This window comes from Drosophila bipectinata, chromosome 2R, assembly GCF_030179905.1.
Source record: "Drosophila bipectinata strain 14024-0381.07 chromosome 2R, DbipHiC1v2, whole genome shotgun sequence".
Taxonomy (NCBI): domain Eukaryota; kingdom Metazoa; phylum Arthropoda; class Insecta; order Diptera; family Drosophilidae; genus Drosophila; species Drosophila bipectinata.
In genome coordinates, this window is record NC_091737.1 from 21,333,783 (window position 1) to 21,347,690 (window position 13,908).

General features: G+C 42.3%; 2 protein-coding genes across 10 annotated transcripts; one reads left to right on the forward strand and one right to left on the reverse strand.

The window, feature by feature from the left end:
- Positions 1-2,850: 2,850 nt before the first annotated feature.
- On the forward strand, positions 2,851-11,481 carry LOC108123263 (probable serine/threonine-protein kinase MARK-A). Of its 9 annotated transcripts, XM_070278593.1 has the most exons (8): positions 2,851-3,224; positions 4,188-4,818; positions 5,571-5,875; positions 6,515-6,587; positions 6,688-7,880; positions 8,326-8,932; positions 9,729-9,917; positions 9,982-11,481. In XM_070278593.1, exons 2-7 carry the CDS (start codon positions 4,665-4,667, stop codon positions 9,893-9,895), a joined length of 2,499 nt encoding a protein of 832 aa, XP_070134694.1. In that variant the 5' UTR covers positions 2,851-3,224; positions 4,188-4,664; the 3' UTR covers positions 9,896-9,917; positions 9,982-11,481. The 9 variants fall into 9 exon arrangements, with proteins under 9 accessions (XP_070134694.1, XP_070134692.1, XP_017093870.2 ...); XM_070278591.1 differs by having other exon boundaries at positions 9,729-11,480; XM_017238381.3 differs by having other exon boundaries at positions 4,210-4,818; positions 9,729-11,480.
- Positions 11,482-11,494: 13 nt separating this feature from the next.
- Positions 11,495-12,592, reverse strand: LOC108123264 (uncharacterized). Its single transcript, XM_017238389.3, has 2 exons — positions 11,987-12,592; positions 11,495-11,768 (listed from the first exon to the last, which is right to left on the reverse strand). The coding sequence occupies exons 1-2, from the start codon at positions 12,417-12,419 to the stop codon at positions 11,671-11,673; spliced, it is 531 nt and encodes a 176-aa protein (XP_017093878.2). The 5' UTR covers positions 12,420-12,592; the 3' UTR covers positions 11,495-11,670.
- Positions 12,593-13,908: the final 1,316 nt, after the last annotated feature.

Consider the following 13,908-nt stretch of genomic DNA (forward strand, 5'->3'; position numbering starts at 1 on the left):
ATCCTAAGACAAAATATTTTTTAGATTTTTTGTCCATTTTTCTGATGGGATCCCTTGAAAATGGGGTTTTCCCCTATATGGCTCACAGGGATAGCTATATCTTCCCCAATTCTCATCCGATTCTCAAGCGGAATACCTTAAACGATTTCTAGATCGATTCTCCACCATTCTGCTGGTGGATCAAATCAAAATCCTGAGACAAAATATTTTTTAGATTTTTTGTCCATTTTTCTGATGGGATCCCTTGAAAATGGGGTTTTCCCCTATAGGGTCCACTGTGATGGCTATAACTTCCCCAATTCTCATCCGATTCTCAAGCAGAGTACCTTAAACGATTTCTAGATCGATTTGCCACCATTCTGCATCAAAATCCTGAGACAAAATATTTTTTAGATTTTTTGTCTTTTTTTGTGAAGGGATCCCTTGAAAATGGGGTTTTCCCTTATAGGGCCCACGGTGATGGCTATATCTTCCCCATTTCTCATCCGATTCTCAAGCGGAGTACCTTAAACGATTTCTAGATCGATTCTGCATCAAAATCCTGAGACAAAATATTTTTTAGATTTTTTGTCCATTTTTCTGATGGGATCCCTTGAAAATGGGGTTTTCCCCTAAATGGCTCACAGGGATAGCTATATCTTCCCCAATTCTCATCCGATTCTCAAGCGGAGTACCTTAAACGATTTCTAGATCGATTCTCCACCATTCTACTGGTGGATCAAATCAAAATCCTAAGACAAAATATTTTTTAGATTTTTTGTCCATTTTTCTGATGGGATCCCTTGAAAATGGGGTTTTCCCCTATATGGCTCACAGGGATAGCTATATCTTCCCCAATTCTCATCCGATTCTCAAGCGGAATACCTTAAACGATTTCTAGATCGATTCTCCACCATTCTGCTGGTGGATCAAATCAAAATCCTGAGACAAAATATTTTTTAGATTTTTTGTCCATTTTTCTGATGGGATCCCTTGAAAATGGGGTTTTCCCCTATATGGCTCACAGGGATAGCTATATCTTCCCCAATTCTCATCCGATTCTCAAGCGGAATACCTTAAACGATTTCTAGATCGATTCTCCACCATTCTGCTGGTGGATCAAATCAAAATCCTGAGACAAAATATTTTTTAGATTTTTTGTCCATTTTTCTGATGGGATCCCTTGAAAATGGGGTTTTCCCCTATAGGGTCCACTGTGATGGCTATAACTTCCCCAATTCTCATCCGATTCTCAAGCGGAGTACCTTAAACGATTTCTAGATCGATTCTCCACCATTCTGCTGGTGGATCAAATCAAAATCCTGAGACAAAATATTTTTTAGATTTTTTGTCCATTTTTCTGATGGGATCCCTTGAAAATGGGGTTTTCCCCTATATGGCTCACAGGGATAGCTATATCTTCCCCAATTCTCATCCGATTCTCAAGCGGAATACCTTAAACGATTTCTAGATCGATTCTCCACCATTCTGCTGGTGGATCAAATCAAAATCCTGAGACAAAATATTTTTTAGATTTTTTGTCCATTTTTCTGATGGGATCCCTTGAAAATGGGGTTTTCCCCTATAGGGTCCACTGTGATGGCTATAACTTCCCCAATTCTCATCCGATTCTCAAGCAGAGTACCTTAAACGATTTCTAGATCGATTTGCCACCATTCTGCATCAAAATCCTGAGACAAAATATTTTTTAGATTTTTTGTCTTTTTTTGTGAAGGGATCCCTTGAAAATGGGGTTTTCCCTTATAGGGCCCACGGTGATGGCTATATCTTCCCCATTTCTCATCCGATTCTCAAGCGGAGTACCTTAAACGATTTCTAGATCGATTCTGCATCAAAATCCTGAGACAAAATATTTTTTAGATTTTTTGTCCATTTTTCTGATGGGATCCCTTGAAAATGGGGTTTTCCCCTATATGGCTCACAGGGATAGCTATATCTTCCCCAATTCTCATCCGAATCTCAAGCGGAGTACCTTAAACGATTTCTAGATCGATTCTGCATCATTCTGCATCAAAATCCTGAGACAAAATATTTTTTAGATTTTTTGTCCATTTTTCTGATGGGATCCCTTGAAAATGGGGTTTTCCCCTATAGGGTCCACTGTGATGGCTATAACTTCCCCAATTCTCATCCGATTCTCAAGCAGAGTACCTTAAACGATTTCTAGATCGATTTTCCACCATTCTGCATCAAAATCCTGAGACAAAATATTTTTTAGATTTTTTGTCCATTTTTCGTGATGGGATCCCTTGAAAATGGGGTTTTCCCCTATATGGCCCACGGTGATGGCTATATCTTCCCTAATTCTCATCCGATTCTTAAAAGGATTATTTAATCGAAACAAACATAACAAAGCTCTCATTTAGTGATGTAGCTTATGCAAATGTATTAGTTATTGCTGTAGCTGAGATATTATAATATAGTAATCTCTGACGAGGTTTCAGTTCCTTTTCCGCGCCGCCATCTGACATTGTTTTGCATGCCGCCGGAGGCAGGTGAAATGCAATTTCTGGTTGGGAATGCAGGCCAGAAAGTCCTTAAGGCGTCCTCGCCGTCAAAGTGGCGGATGGGCAAATGCAATTTGCAGGAAAAAGGCCAGAATAACGGCACATAACTGTTTCGCTTTAATGCAATTTGCATGAATCCGCCGGCCAACAGAGTATTAACAGCGCTCTGTTAGCACAGGACCGGCTGTGTTTAATGCGCACAACTCATTCATAAACGTGGCTCGGACGAAGAGCGCATCTCTCCGAGCGAGAGCCGAGAGCGGCGATTGAGTTGTCGACGGCTCGGCTGTGTGTGTGTGCAATAAATAGAAAGGACACAGCATCCGCAGGACACAGCAGGCGTCGCAGCGTTGAGTCGAGCATCGAACGCCGAACGCGGAACTCGGAACGTAGCTGAGAAGCGAGTGCGACGGTAGTGAGCTTGTGTCAGTTATCGCGTAGCCGCCGTGTGTGACGGACAGATGCCGACGCCAGAGTCCGGGCGGGGATTTAAAGTATTCGCATGCCAAGTGCATTCAATTAACATAAAATGTAATTAGAGAAGCACAATTCTCAATCCAATGCGCCCTCGTCCTATTAATTATAATTAAATGCAAACAAACGGAAAGTGAGCTGCGGCGACAAAAAGAGTCGCGAATAATTCATGGAATTTAACATTGCCGTGCTTAGTGCAATTGAAATACAATCAAGTCGAACGGAAATTGTCGCAAATTAAAAGTAAATTAAATATTACCAGGCAAGGCATGGCAAGGCAAGGCCAGGCGGTAGTGGGCCCACACCGTTCGGACTGTTTTTATTAGAAGTTATGGCTTCCAGCGAGCTTAGTTTCATCTATCAATGTGTGTGTGTGTGCGGCGGTTGACAGTCGGTGTGGGTGGATGTGGGGTGCGATGTGTGTGAGTGGGATTGTGCTCGTGTGCGTGATATTGCCGCTGGCATGGCGCTAATTTCTCACACTTCAAACGTGGCCGGGACTGGCAATGAATTTCCGTTCTCCGGCTACCTCCTGCGGATGCTTTCATTTGGTTTTGTTTTGTTTTGTCAGGTCCTCGCAGCTCACATTCCGATTTCCTGGCAACTTCTACTCACCTACGAGTGGGTCCTAGGCTCAAGTGTTGTTGTTTGGTTAGCTAAGCTTGGCTCTGCTTTGCTTTCCCTTGTGCCATAAATTAAGTAGATTGACAGTGCATTTACCCTGGCCCATTGAGTAAACACTACTGGCAGTGGGCACAGGACAATATCCCACAGTAAAAAAAATCTTTATTTATATTTATATTTATATTAGTTTGTTTTTCTCAGTGGATGCTTACTCTATCCTTTGCTTCGCTTTCACTTCTTTATGATTAGTTAATGGGATTCAATTTCATTTGAAATTGGCCACCACAAAACGTAGCAATCGCAGCTGCCGCAGCTTCCTTTCACTGATTACATAAGGCACGTTCTTGGGGAAACACTTGTTGGCTTGGCTGGGTTTTCCTCGCCCAACCAACCAGTCAGGCAGCCAACCAGCCATTCAGTCAGCCATCCGGCCAGGCACGTAGATCCGTAGAGGGAAAGAGGTCGGAATGTGGGGGCAGTAGCTCTGCTGAGGATTATATGGGCAGAAGGTAGAACGAATCACAGTTGTGCAATTACGAACTTGGCGAAATAAATTCAATATAAGCGGCCTAATGGCAGTAGTTGAGTTTCCATTTACATTCAGTCTTCCATAAATTGGCGGGGCTGCGCGAAACCGTTGCCTACTTACGGGCGCCTACATTTAACGGTGGCATTGTAAGTGCAGAAATACCACTTCCATTTCCACTACCACTCCCAAGTGGCAACATGAAAAAGTACAAGTGTGCATTCTAAGAATAACAAACAGCTCGAGTGAGATAAAAACAGCAGCGACTGCGACTGCTAGTACGACTACGATATAAAGTGCCAGCGTAAACACAGCCAACGAAAGCGTAAACAAACAGACGGATAAAGAAAGCACCGGAGCAACCCAAATCGGCGAACAAACATCGGTGTCCTTTACCAAATCTGTATCAGTGCTACTGTGTGTGCGGTGGCTGTGTATTGCGTATGTGTGTGTGTTTGTTTGTGTGTTAGCCAAAGGCAAACGCAGTTGCAAGCAAAAAAAATGTGCAAGTAATGTGCAGCCAGTAAAGTGCAATGCCATCCGTAAAATCCGCCGAAAGTGAGATTCTTCTTGGGATTATTAGGAGCGACAGAAACTTCCGCAGCAGCATGACAAACGGCAATTCCTTGAGGTCCTGCCTCCTGCTGCTGTGCACCATCCAAGGATTATTTTACCCCCGAACCCATGGTGAGTCGTCATTACACTCTGCATTTTCCATCACTGGCTTAAGTACCTCTCTGGGTCTTGGCTTGGTTTGGCTTGGCTTGAGTTATGGAATGGCACAAGGAATAAAAACGGAAAAACTCATTTTACAGCCTTATTAAATCCGTATTACATAAATTACGGCAAGCGTTTCACTTTGAATTTTTATGGGCGTTTTACGCGTTCACTCTTCACGATTTCCATTTGCCACTTTTATGTCATAATGAGTGCAGCCTTTTGATTTAATGACAACTGCTTTCCATAAAACAACACATCCATATGCACAATCCAGCACAGCCAGACTGCTGGCTTTTATGCGGCCAGTAGCCAGTGATTTATTTGACTTCTTATTTTTATGATAATTTATCAAATATGCATAATAAAATGCCAGCAGCGCCACCGTTTATGGCCTTTTTGGAAATTTATCCAAGAATTTTATTTGAAAAAGCGGCAACAGCTTGCTGATCAGTTCCATATGCTTCCCCCGGATGTGTCTCAGGCTACAGTATTTATTGTTATTTTGAGTAATATAAACTTTAAATAGGAGTACCGAGAACTAGGAGAGATTACTTTTCCAAGCTTTCTTTAAACTTAAAAACAAATAAAATTGAAACCTTAATCCAACCACCAAAAAGAGTTAGGAAATAAGAATTCCCCCCCTAAGTTTGTTCTTATTGGTGCGCATGTGAGAGTCATATCAGCATGGGATTATTTGGAATTTGTTTTCCTCCATGCAGCTTTGCCCTTTGAGTATCTAGACGAGCATGATGACTTCAACTATGACCTGGACACGGCTCAATCGCAGGCGAAGTACGACGCCCGCCTTCTCTCCCAGCAGATGCTCAGCGAAGCGGAGCTGCAGCGTCAGAGGGCGGAGGCCGGACACGATGACGGCTTGGATACCGGCTCGACACGGGCTCAGGGGATTCCAGCGGCTAGTGGCACAGATCCGGCCGGCTCAGCGGAGGAAGAGGAGCTGGAGCCGCACAGTCGAGCAGCCGCTTGCTTCACCAACGGCCACAAGTACACGCACGGACAGAAGGTAACAAGGAATTTTTGAAAAAAAGGATAGAAAGACTTTTATTTTGATGGATTTTTTAAAAAGGGAATTATTTAAAGTAATATTTTAGAAACAGAAATGACAACATTTAGATGAACTTAGAGTTTGTTTAATTTAGAATTAACTAAATAATATATTAAGCTTTTAATGAAGATTTAAAAGTCACTTAATAAACAACATAAAAGTTTGAAAGTATAAAGTAATAAACTAAGAAATTTCTTTAACTAAGCTAATTAAAGGAAAGGATGCTATAGACAGAGAATCTTTCTTTTCTTCTAAAATGTGTATAGCCTTTTTATCAATAAAATTCCAAAGCAAAAGTAAAATAGTTTATTGAAAACGTATCTTGTTTAAGGTATCTTAAAGCTTCCTTACCCAATTAGGGGCAATTTTGTTGGATTGTAGACTCCAAACGGGCTCTTGGCTGCATTTGTTAGTTACCTTTTATAGCTCCAATGCTTTGCTTGTTGCATCACTGAGCTTTCAAATCGTTTTGCATGTTGATTGAGGATTTGGTTGCCAATACGAATAGATACCTACAAACATACTTGTACATACGAACAATTGTGAAGCTTTGAAAATATCATATCTTATGATTTTCCTATTCGTATCTGAAAACAGGTGCCCCGGCTGGATGCCTGCGAGGTGTGCCTGTGCATGGACGGCGAGATATTTTGCTGGTGGGAGAAGTGCGGTTAGTTTCCCAGCAGGCTTCTGTTCTGGCCTGGTCTTCCATCCATGGCATGCATAATATAACAAGAAACTTTCTGCCTTTTTCTTACTCGAATTCCCAGATAAGGCCAATGTAAACAGGGCGAAGGCGGTGGCGGCATCGGTAGCCGCACCGGAGACAGTCGAGATGTCAGAAAGCCACAGCAACAGGAACAGCAACCGCGATGGAGACAGCGAAGACGATGGCTATGGCTATGGCTATGGCGACGACGACGACGGCGAGGGCGACTATTCAGATCCGTATCGGCAAGATAGCACAACGGGAAAGTCAACAAAAGTGCATAAAACGGCTAGGAAAGTTGGCAAGCGGCATAAGCATCGCAAGAATCAAAAGAATTTTAATGACTACGAAGTTTACCACAGCCACAGGCAGAAGCTGAAGCAGGAGCAGCAGAAGCAGAATATGCCGGATTATAAAAAGTCTGGCATAAAGCAGCAGCTCCCGCATCAGCAGAAGCAAAAACAAAAGCATCAGAGCGACGATGGTGGCAACTACAATATAATCAAGCAACACAAACACGAGCAGCAGCAGCAGCAGCAGCAACAGCAGCAGAAACCAAAGTTGGCTGAAAAGCAGCAGCCAAATGCGGAGGCTCTGGCTGTTAATCAGGCCGCAAAGGCAACGCATTATCAGCAGCCAGTGGTGGCCACTCCCCCACATTCCGAACAGCAACAGCATCATCCACACCAGCAACCGCATTCGGCCAGCAAAATCTTAAATTTTCCCGAAAACTTGCCGGCCGTGCTTTATTACGATTACAAGACCGAGGAGCATGAGCACCATCAACACCAGCACCATCAGCAGCATTTGCTGCACGAAAAGCAACGATTGCAACACCAACTCCAGCAGCAGCAACAGGAGCAAAAGGAGGCGTTGTCGCGACAAAAGGCAGCTGAATCGGGAGCAGCAGGAGCTGGAAATCAAGCAGATGCAGGCGTTGAACTCACTGCCGACGTGACTGCTGATAAAAACTTTGATGAGGCGGAAACCGACAGCGATATTTTGCCAGAGCCACCAACAAAGCGGCCAAAGGCAGGACCCACACAATGGCCGGCCAGTAGCAGCAGCACCACCACCACCACCAAGGCGTTGATGACAACCCAGTCAGGCGTTCCCTTCCAACTAGCAGCAGCACCAGCAACATCATCTGTGACACCGGCAACAACAACTACAACGACGACAAGAACAAATGAAATGGTGACAAGCACGCTGTCTGGTCTGGAGAAAGCCATGGCCACAGTCGCAGTCCCGAATGTGAGTAGAGTCCCTGGGAAGGGTCTTTGGCATCCTTGTTTATGCTCTGCGTGAAGGTATCCTAGGGTTACACATAAGGCTGCACATAAACTTTGTATTTTAGCAAGTTTTCTCATCATGTTTGGGTTTATGTTTTCAAAACTTATAAACTCTGAAAATAATGCATAAAAGTGTCCTTATTTTTATAATTAATTATATCATTAGTTTAGAGGTATCCTTTAATTCGGTGCCTTACTTTGTGTAACCTCTTGTTCCTGCACTTTCGAGTGCCCAATTAGAATTTGGGGCACTTCATTGGCTGCCACCGGGTCTTCACATCCCATCGAGTGTAACCAGTGAGCCTGAAATGCTGTCTCGTAATGGAGTTTTTCATGCTTGAGTTGGTTTATTATTTACTATTCAGTCAAGTCGAATTAACCATCAGTGTTTTACTTTTCGCTTTCAGACCGGACAGCTGCAACATGATCGCAGTGGACACGACCCGGAGGAGTCGGATGACGCCTTCCATCGATGGCTGACATCCACCGAGCTGAATGGCGACAACACGAACCCGCTCGACGACAACTTGGAGCAGGAAACGCCAGCATCGACAATAATCGATGATGTGGGCATCACCAACAAAAGTGACAGGAGCAACAGCAACAGCAACAGCAGCAATGCTTCCAAAGACAATGGCAACGGGAATGGAATTGCCGATGCTGTCTTCTTTCGCAGCTCGTACAATGATTACAGCAGTGAATTCAATGGGAGCGTTGTCAATATTGACATTACACTAACTGCAGTTGATGTGCATCCTCGTCGCCAAACGGATTTAATTGCAAATGGCAACAGAACGTCGGGCGAGAGCGCCGGCAACAGCGATAGAGCAGCGGGAGTAACAACAATGGACCCGCAGGCGGCCAGTAGCAGTAGCAGCATCAGCAGCAGCAGCATAGCCAGAAGCGGTAGCAATCAGGACAACACTCAGCAGAGCTCGATTGTCCTGCCATACACCATGACAACAATTATAACAACCACGCCGATGGCACCGGGGCGTATGTGCAATGTTTTGGGTAAGCATTCAAGTCAGCGAATGACTCCCAGGGTTAGGTGCACAGAGAAAATCACTTGAATTTGCTTTTTTTAGTAAATAATTAATTTAAAACAAGCCACTAACATGCAAACTTATTTAAAACATCATTTTGTGGTTCATAAATGTAGTTCAAATGCACAGCCTTCTCTTTTTAATGAGCATTCTTTTTTTCGTTTTATTAAAAGCTTGTTAATCATTTTTTGTAGTCCATTTTAATAATTGTTTTTTATTCTCTTTTTTTGGTAATTATTCATTTAATATTCAGTTATTTTTTAATGTGCTTTGTGATGTTTATGAAGATACTTAGTCTGAAAACCTATTAAACAAGTTTTTTATGGAAAAGGATTTTTTTTACGATAAAAATATAAAGTGATGCATTTCTAATTTAAATAATGCAATAAACTTAATGACAGCTATGAACTAAATTATTTAAATCAATTAAATGTATGTTTTCCATTCTTCTATAAAAAAAATTATCTTACTGAGAAAAATACATTAATTTTAATTAAAACTTTAAAAGAAACACACACAATTGGGTTTCTGGAACATTTTTAATGATTTGTTCCCCCTTAGTTTGTTTTTAAATTATTTTGTTTATACATTTTAATAAGAAATATTTTTTTCTGTGTACCACCTTGCAAAGCACTTTCCCGCAACAAACTACATTTTATTGCTGGCCGTCAGAATTGTTCACTTCCTAATCGCATTTAACTGCAAATCGAACTCGGTTTCGGTGTTGTGGCTGTTGTTGGTGCTTTGTGTTCTGTTTGTTGCAGGGAAACTGTATAAAATTGGCGACATTCTGCCACAGGATACGGGCAACTGTCTGCAGTGCATCTGCACGGATGCCGTGACCCCCGACGAGATGCCGAGCGTCACCTGCAGTCCGCACAACTGTCCGCCCCTCGTTCTTCCGGACTTGTTCGACGCGACCGGTTACTGAGGTTACGGGCTAGTGCTGTAAGGTGCGCCGGAGGAGGAGGAGCAGCTGTTGGAATTTCTCAATAGATTAAATCTTGATTTAAACAGGAAACCGAAGCCACTAACTGCAGCATGTCATCGAGGGCGAATTGAATCGAATAAATGTGACAGACACTCTCCAAGTCAGCACCCACTTTCATATTGCATGTCCAGACGTCTCAACTAACTCAACTAAACATAAATTGTATGGATTTCAGTGTAAAGCCCTCCCTATCACGAGTGTCCTGAGCACTCTTTAAACGAATACCTATCAGCTAACATACATATATATACTATATACTATATATATATATTGATCTAAACAGACCAGAGGAGAGAAGATGTATGAGGCACAGTCTAGATTTAAGCCGAGTGTTTTTGCATTTTATAAGGAAGCGAAGTCATCTCTCCCCCAAAACGTAGTTTATCGAATATCAGACAACCAGACAGAAACCATTGAATGTATACAGCAGTAGAACTTTTAAAGAATTTATAGATGTACCACAACAGATACATATATATACAAAAACCTATATATATATATCTATATCTATATATTATCTATACGTATATTGAATTCAGTTCGAATACTTCAAACCTTATTTCCCGACTGACAATGAGACAAAGGCGCGAAATGTTTTGAATTCGAAAAGCGGGAGACAGCCGATCACCAGAAATTAATTATACAAATATAGGAAACTAAATCTATAACGAAAAAAACTGAACAATGACAAATAATGAATAAACGTGTTAATATTTATAATTTTTATACTAAAACCAAACAAGATTCTGTTTATTATTTGTGCTTCATTTCAACATTTAAAATACGTAATGTGCGGACGTGTTGATTGTACATGAAGATAATTGAACGAAGTTGAATATAGCAAAGGAAGACACCATATCGTGTAGTAATAACAATTTTAAAGTTATATTCTTAGAAACTGTCGTATCGATTCAGTGATTTCTAAATTTGCAACTATGCAGGTTGATTTTTTTTAAATTTATTTCTAAAGAATTTTAGGCGTGATAGACATTGATTCATTCGAGACGAGTTATTTTAAGTGAGAATATATAATATGTATGTACTTGAAAAGTAGGAAAGAATTTCGATTATAAGGGCAAGTAATGAATACAAATGAAATCCAAATGAGTTTTTATATAAACCGTAGGCAATGTCGATCAAAACTATATGGACATATGGAACTATAAAATCAAAAAGCAAAATATACGTACGTACACACACATTTACTTGAAATACCCGACCATACACACCGGATGCGACCGTAAATATTTATTATTGATGTTCCACAAGAGAAACGCAAACGCAAAACACAAATACAAATATAAATATAAACACAACTAAAAATACAAATGAAATCGAAATGAATCCCATAGAACATTCGTCGCGAATGAGGCGTATTAAAAATGTATACAGAACTATAAAATGCGTAATATATATGTGTGTAAAATAAATATAACTACAACTCTCAAGTAATCTACACATTAACACACTGCGTTTCAATGGAGTTTGTTTTAAATGAACGATTAAATTCAAATTGAAATAAATAAACCGAAACCCAGATAAGTAATTAACAAGCTTCACATTCTTTTATTAAGATACGAATGGAATAAGTAAATTTTGGCGAAGGTAAGTTGGAACATTGAACAATCGTGTAATCCATGTTGAAGGGGCCTATGTTTTAATTTGAATTTAACATATTTTGATTTGATGAAAGCTTGAAATTCTGTTTTTTAACCCTAGTTGTCAGACTCGAAGCCCGAATCCTCAGTTCGACGGGTTACGTTTGGATTAGGTAAAGTTCCGTAAAGGACCTCCCTCCGCAGTGGAACGAAACCTGCAGGAAAAAAAGAAAATATATAAAAACATATATAGGTATATATTAAATAATACCCGGTACTCCAAGCTCTATCATTCTATAAAGGTCACCTTTAAAGGCTACAGAGCACCGGGTATAACAATGATCAAAGGTAGAAAACCGTATAGCTGTTTCCGGCTACTAAAAGCTAAAGCCAGGATGCACCGGTTGTCATTTTCGTTTTTTAAAATATTTACTAGATACAACTCCTGGATTGTTGAATACAGCTTCATGGGCTTCACGAATTTGTTCCCATGAGCGAGGCGGATCCAGACCAACCATGGGGGGGAAAGCAGCGTCAATCTCAGCCTGAGAAACCCTTAAGACGTTGGAGGCACGTTGCTGGTGCCGAGCCACGACACGGCGGGTCTCCAGACCATCCATGGGGGGGTTAGCAGCGTCAATCTCAGCCTGAGAAACCCTTAAGACGTTGAAGGCACGACTCTGGCGCCGAGCCTCGACACGGCGGGTCTCCAGACCATCCATGGGAGGGTTAGCAGCATCAATCTCAGCCTGAGAAACCTCTAAGACGTTGGAGGCACGACCCTGGCGCCGAGCCTCGACACGGCCGATCTCCTCCTGTCTGCGGAAGAATCTCTCCGACTGCTGGTTATCTCCACCACCGTCCATGGCACTAAGAAGGAATCGAAATGGTATGGTCTGAACCACAAAAGAACATAAAACGTTGACTAAGAGTAGTCTAATCAATGCTTGTCGCTTGATGATTTTTGTGTTTTAGAATTTGGACGGCTAGTTGCTGTACAGATACTAGATTTGAACTGAACTATTCGTCGACAACCGACTGAAGTTAAAATGACAGACCGAACAAAGGCAATATGTTGGCCGAAATCGGCTAGCCCCCAGCCCCAGCGGCAGATTGCCTGTTTAATATTGTTTGGTTTAAGCCTATGGCCCATATAGCCCCTTCATATTGTCAACTTATTAGTTTTTTTTTGGGGTGGAGGAGGGTTGGTGGTTGGAGGAGAGAGTGTCGAGGGAGGGGTGGCCTGCAAGCCGCAATCAGCGTAGTGCCAGAAGCCTTCAACCACAGAGTACTTTCCAGCTGTGCATGTGTAACCGGAAGCGGAAGTCGGGTCCCGTTCCGTTCTGTTGGCCGACCGCATGAAGCCATTTGGTCATTTGGCCATTTTGCCATTCGGCCATTTGCCCATTTCGGGCTCTAACCCACACACGCCCAGACTGCCACACACTGCCCTATACGGGCGCACAGTTGGCAACAAAAGTAGACGGCTTGCCGCACAATACTTTGCTGTCAATTTGTGATAACGGCGGCTTTATTTGAAAATATGTGCGACTTTATTTGCCGGCAGCGACAAGCCGATTTTTGCGGCCAATCTGGCTGACAGATACTGTGTGTGTGTGGGCGGGCTGGGTGGTGTGTTGTTGAGTGGGCGCGGTTGTGGCAGAGTGTGAAATTGAATATTTACAAGCGACCATTCAGTCCATCCAGGTGGATTGCTCTTTCAGTTAGAGGCTCTTTGAATAGTTTGGCTTTAAGCGATTAAAGGACGACCAAAAGGAAGCCCCAGCAACCGTAATGCCTCCCGCATTAACCCAGTCCCGAGTCCATTGCCAGCATTACTTGTTAATGGCCTGCAGCGCTCTCGCGCCGGACCCGAAGGTCCCAGCTAATTAAATTCCATACACCCACTTATGCGTTATATGTGGGTAAGCAAAAGCATATATATTTAAATTGGCTCCTGCCAGGGAGTGTGCACATTTTTAATTGCGCTGCACATTTGCATTTGAATGGCGCATTTCACAGGCTGATAAGCCGGAATAAAGGCAACAGTTGTGCAGCAGGGCCCGGGCCAGAGTCAAAGATATATGTCGGTTCTGGCCAGGCCACGCCCCCCCCAAAACATCTGGCCTGCATAGTACTCAGTACTTTATAGTATTTTTTTTACTGATTTCCAGAATGTGTAATTTTCAAGTTGAGAACTTTTGTCCTAAAGCAGTGACCTCGTTACACAAACACAAACATCGTGCCCGGGACTCTTGCAAATACATACCTAGTATTTCATGTACTTCCCAGCATATAGCATATAGCACTATGGCTGCTACTTCAAACCGGAATCGGCCCGCAGCCACAAAACCC

Bases quoted from the DNA above. Each gene is read 5' to 3' on its own strand.
- LOC108123264 (XM_017238389.3), bottom strand. From the start codon at position 12,419: ATGGACGGTGGTGGAGATAACCAGCAGTCGGAGAGATTCTTCCGCAGA. The intron at 11,769-11,986 runs GTAAATATTTTA...TTTTTCCTGCAG, and splicing joins CAATCCAGGAGTTGTATCTA to GTTTCGTTCCACTGCGGAGG.
- LOC108123263 (XM_070278593.1), top strand. From the start codon at position 4,665: ATGCCATCCGTAAAATCCGCCGAAAGTGAGATTCTTCTTGGGATTATT. The intron at 4,819-5,570 runs GTGAGTCGTCAT...TCCTCCATGCAG, and splicing joins ATTTTACCCCCGAACCCATG to CTTTGCCCTTTGAGTATCTA. The intron at 8,933-9,728 runs GTAAGCATTCAA...TGTTTGTTGCAG, and splicing joins GCGTATGTGCAATGTTTTGG to GGAAACTGTATAAAATTGGC.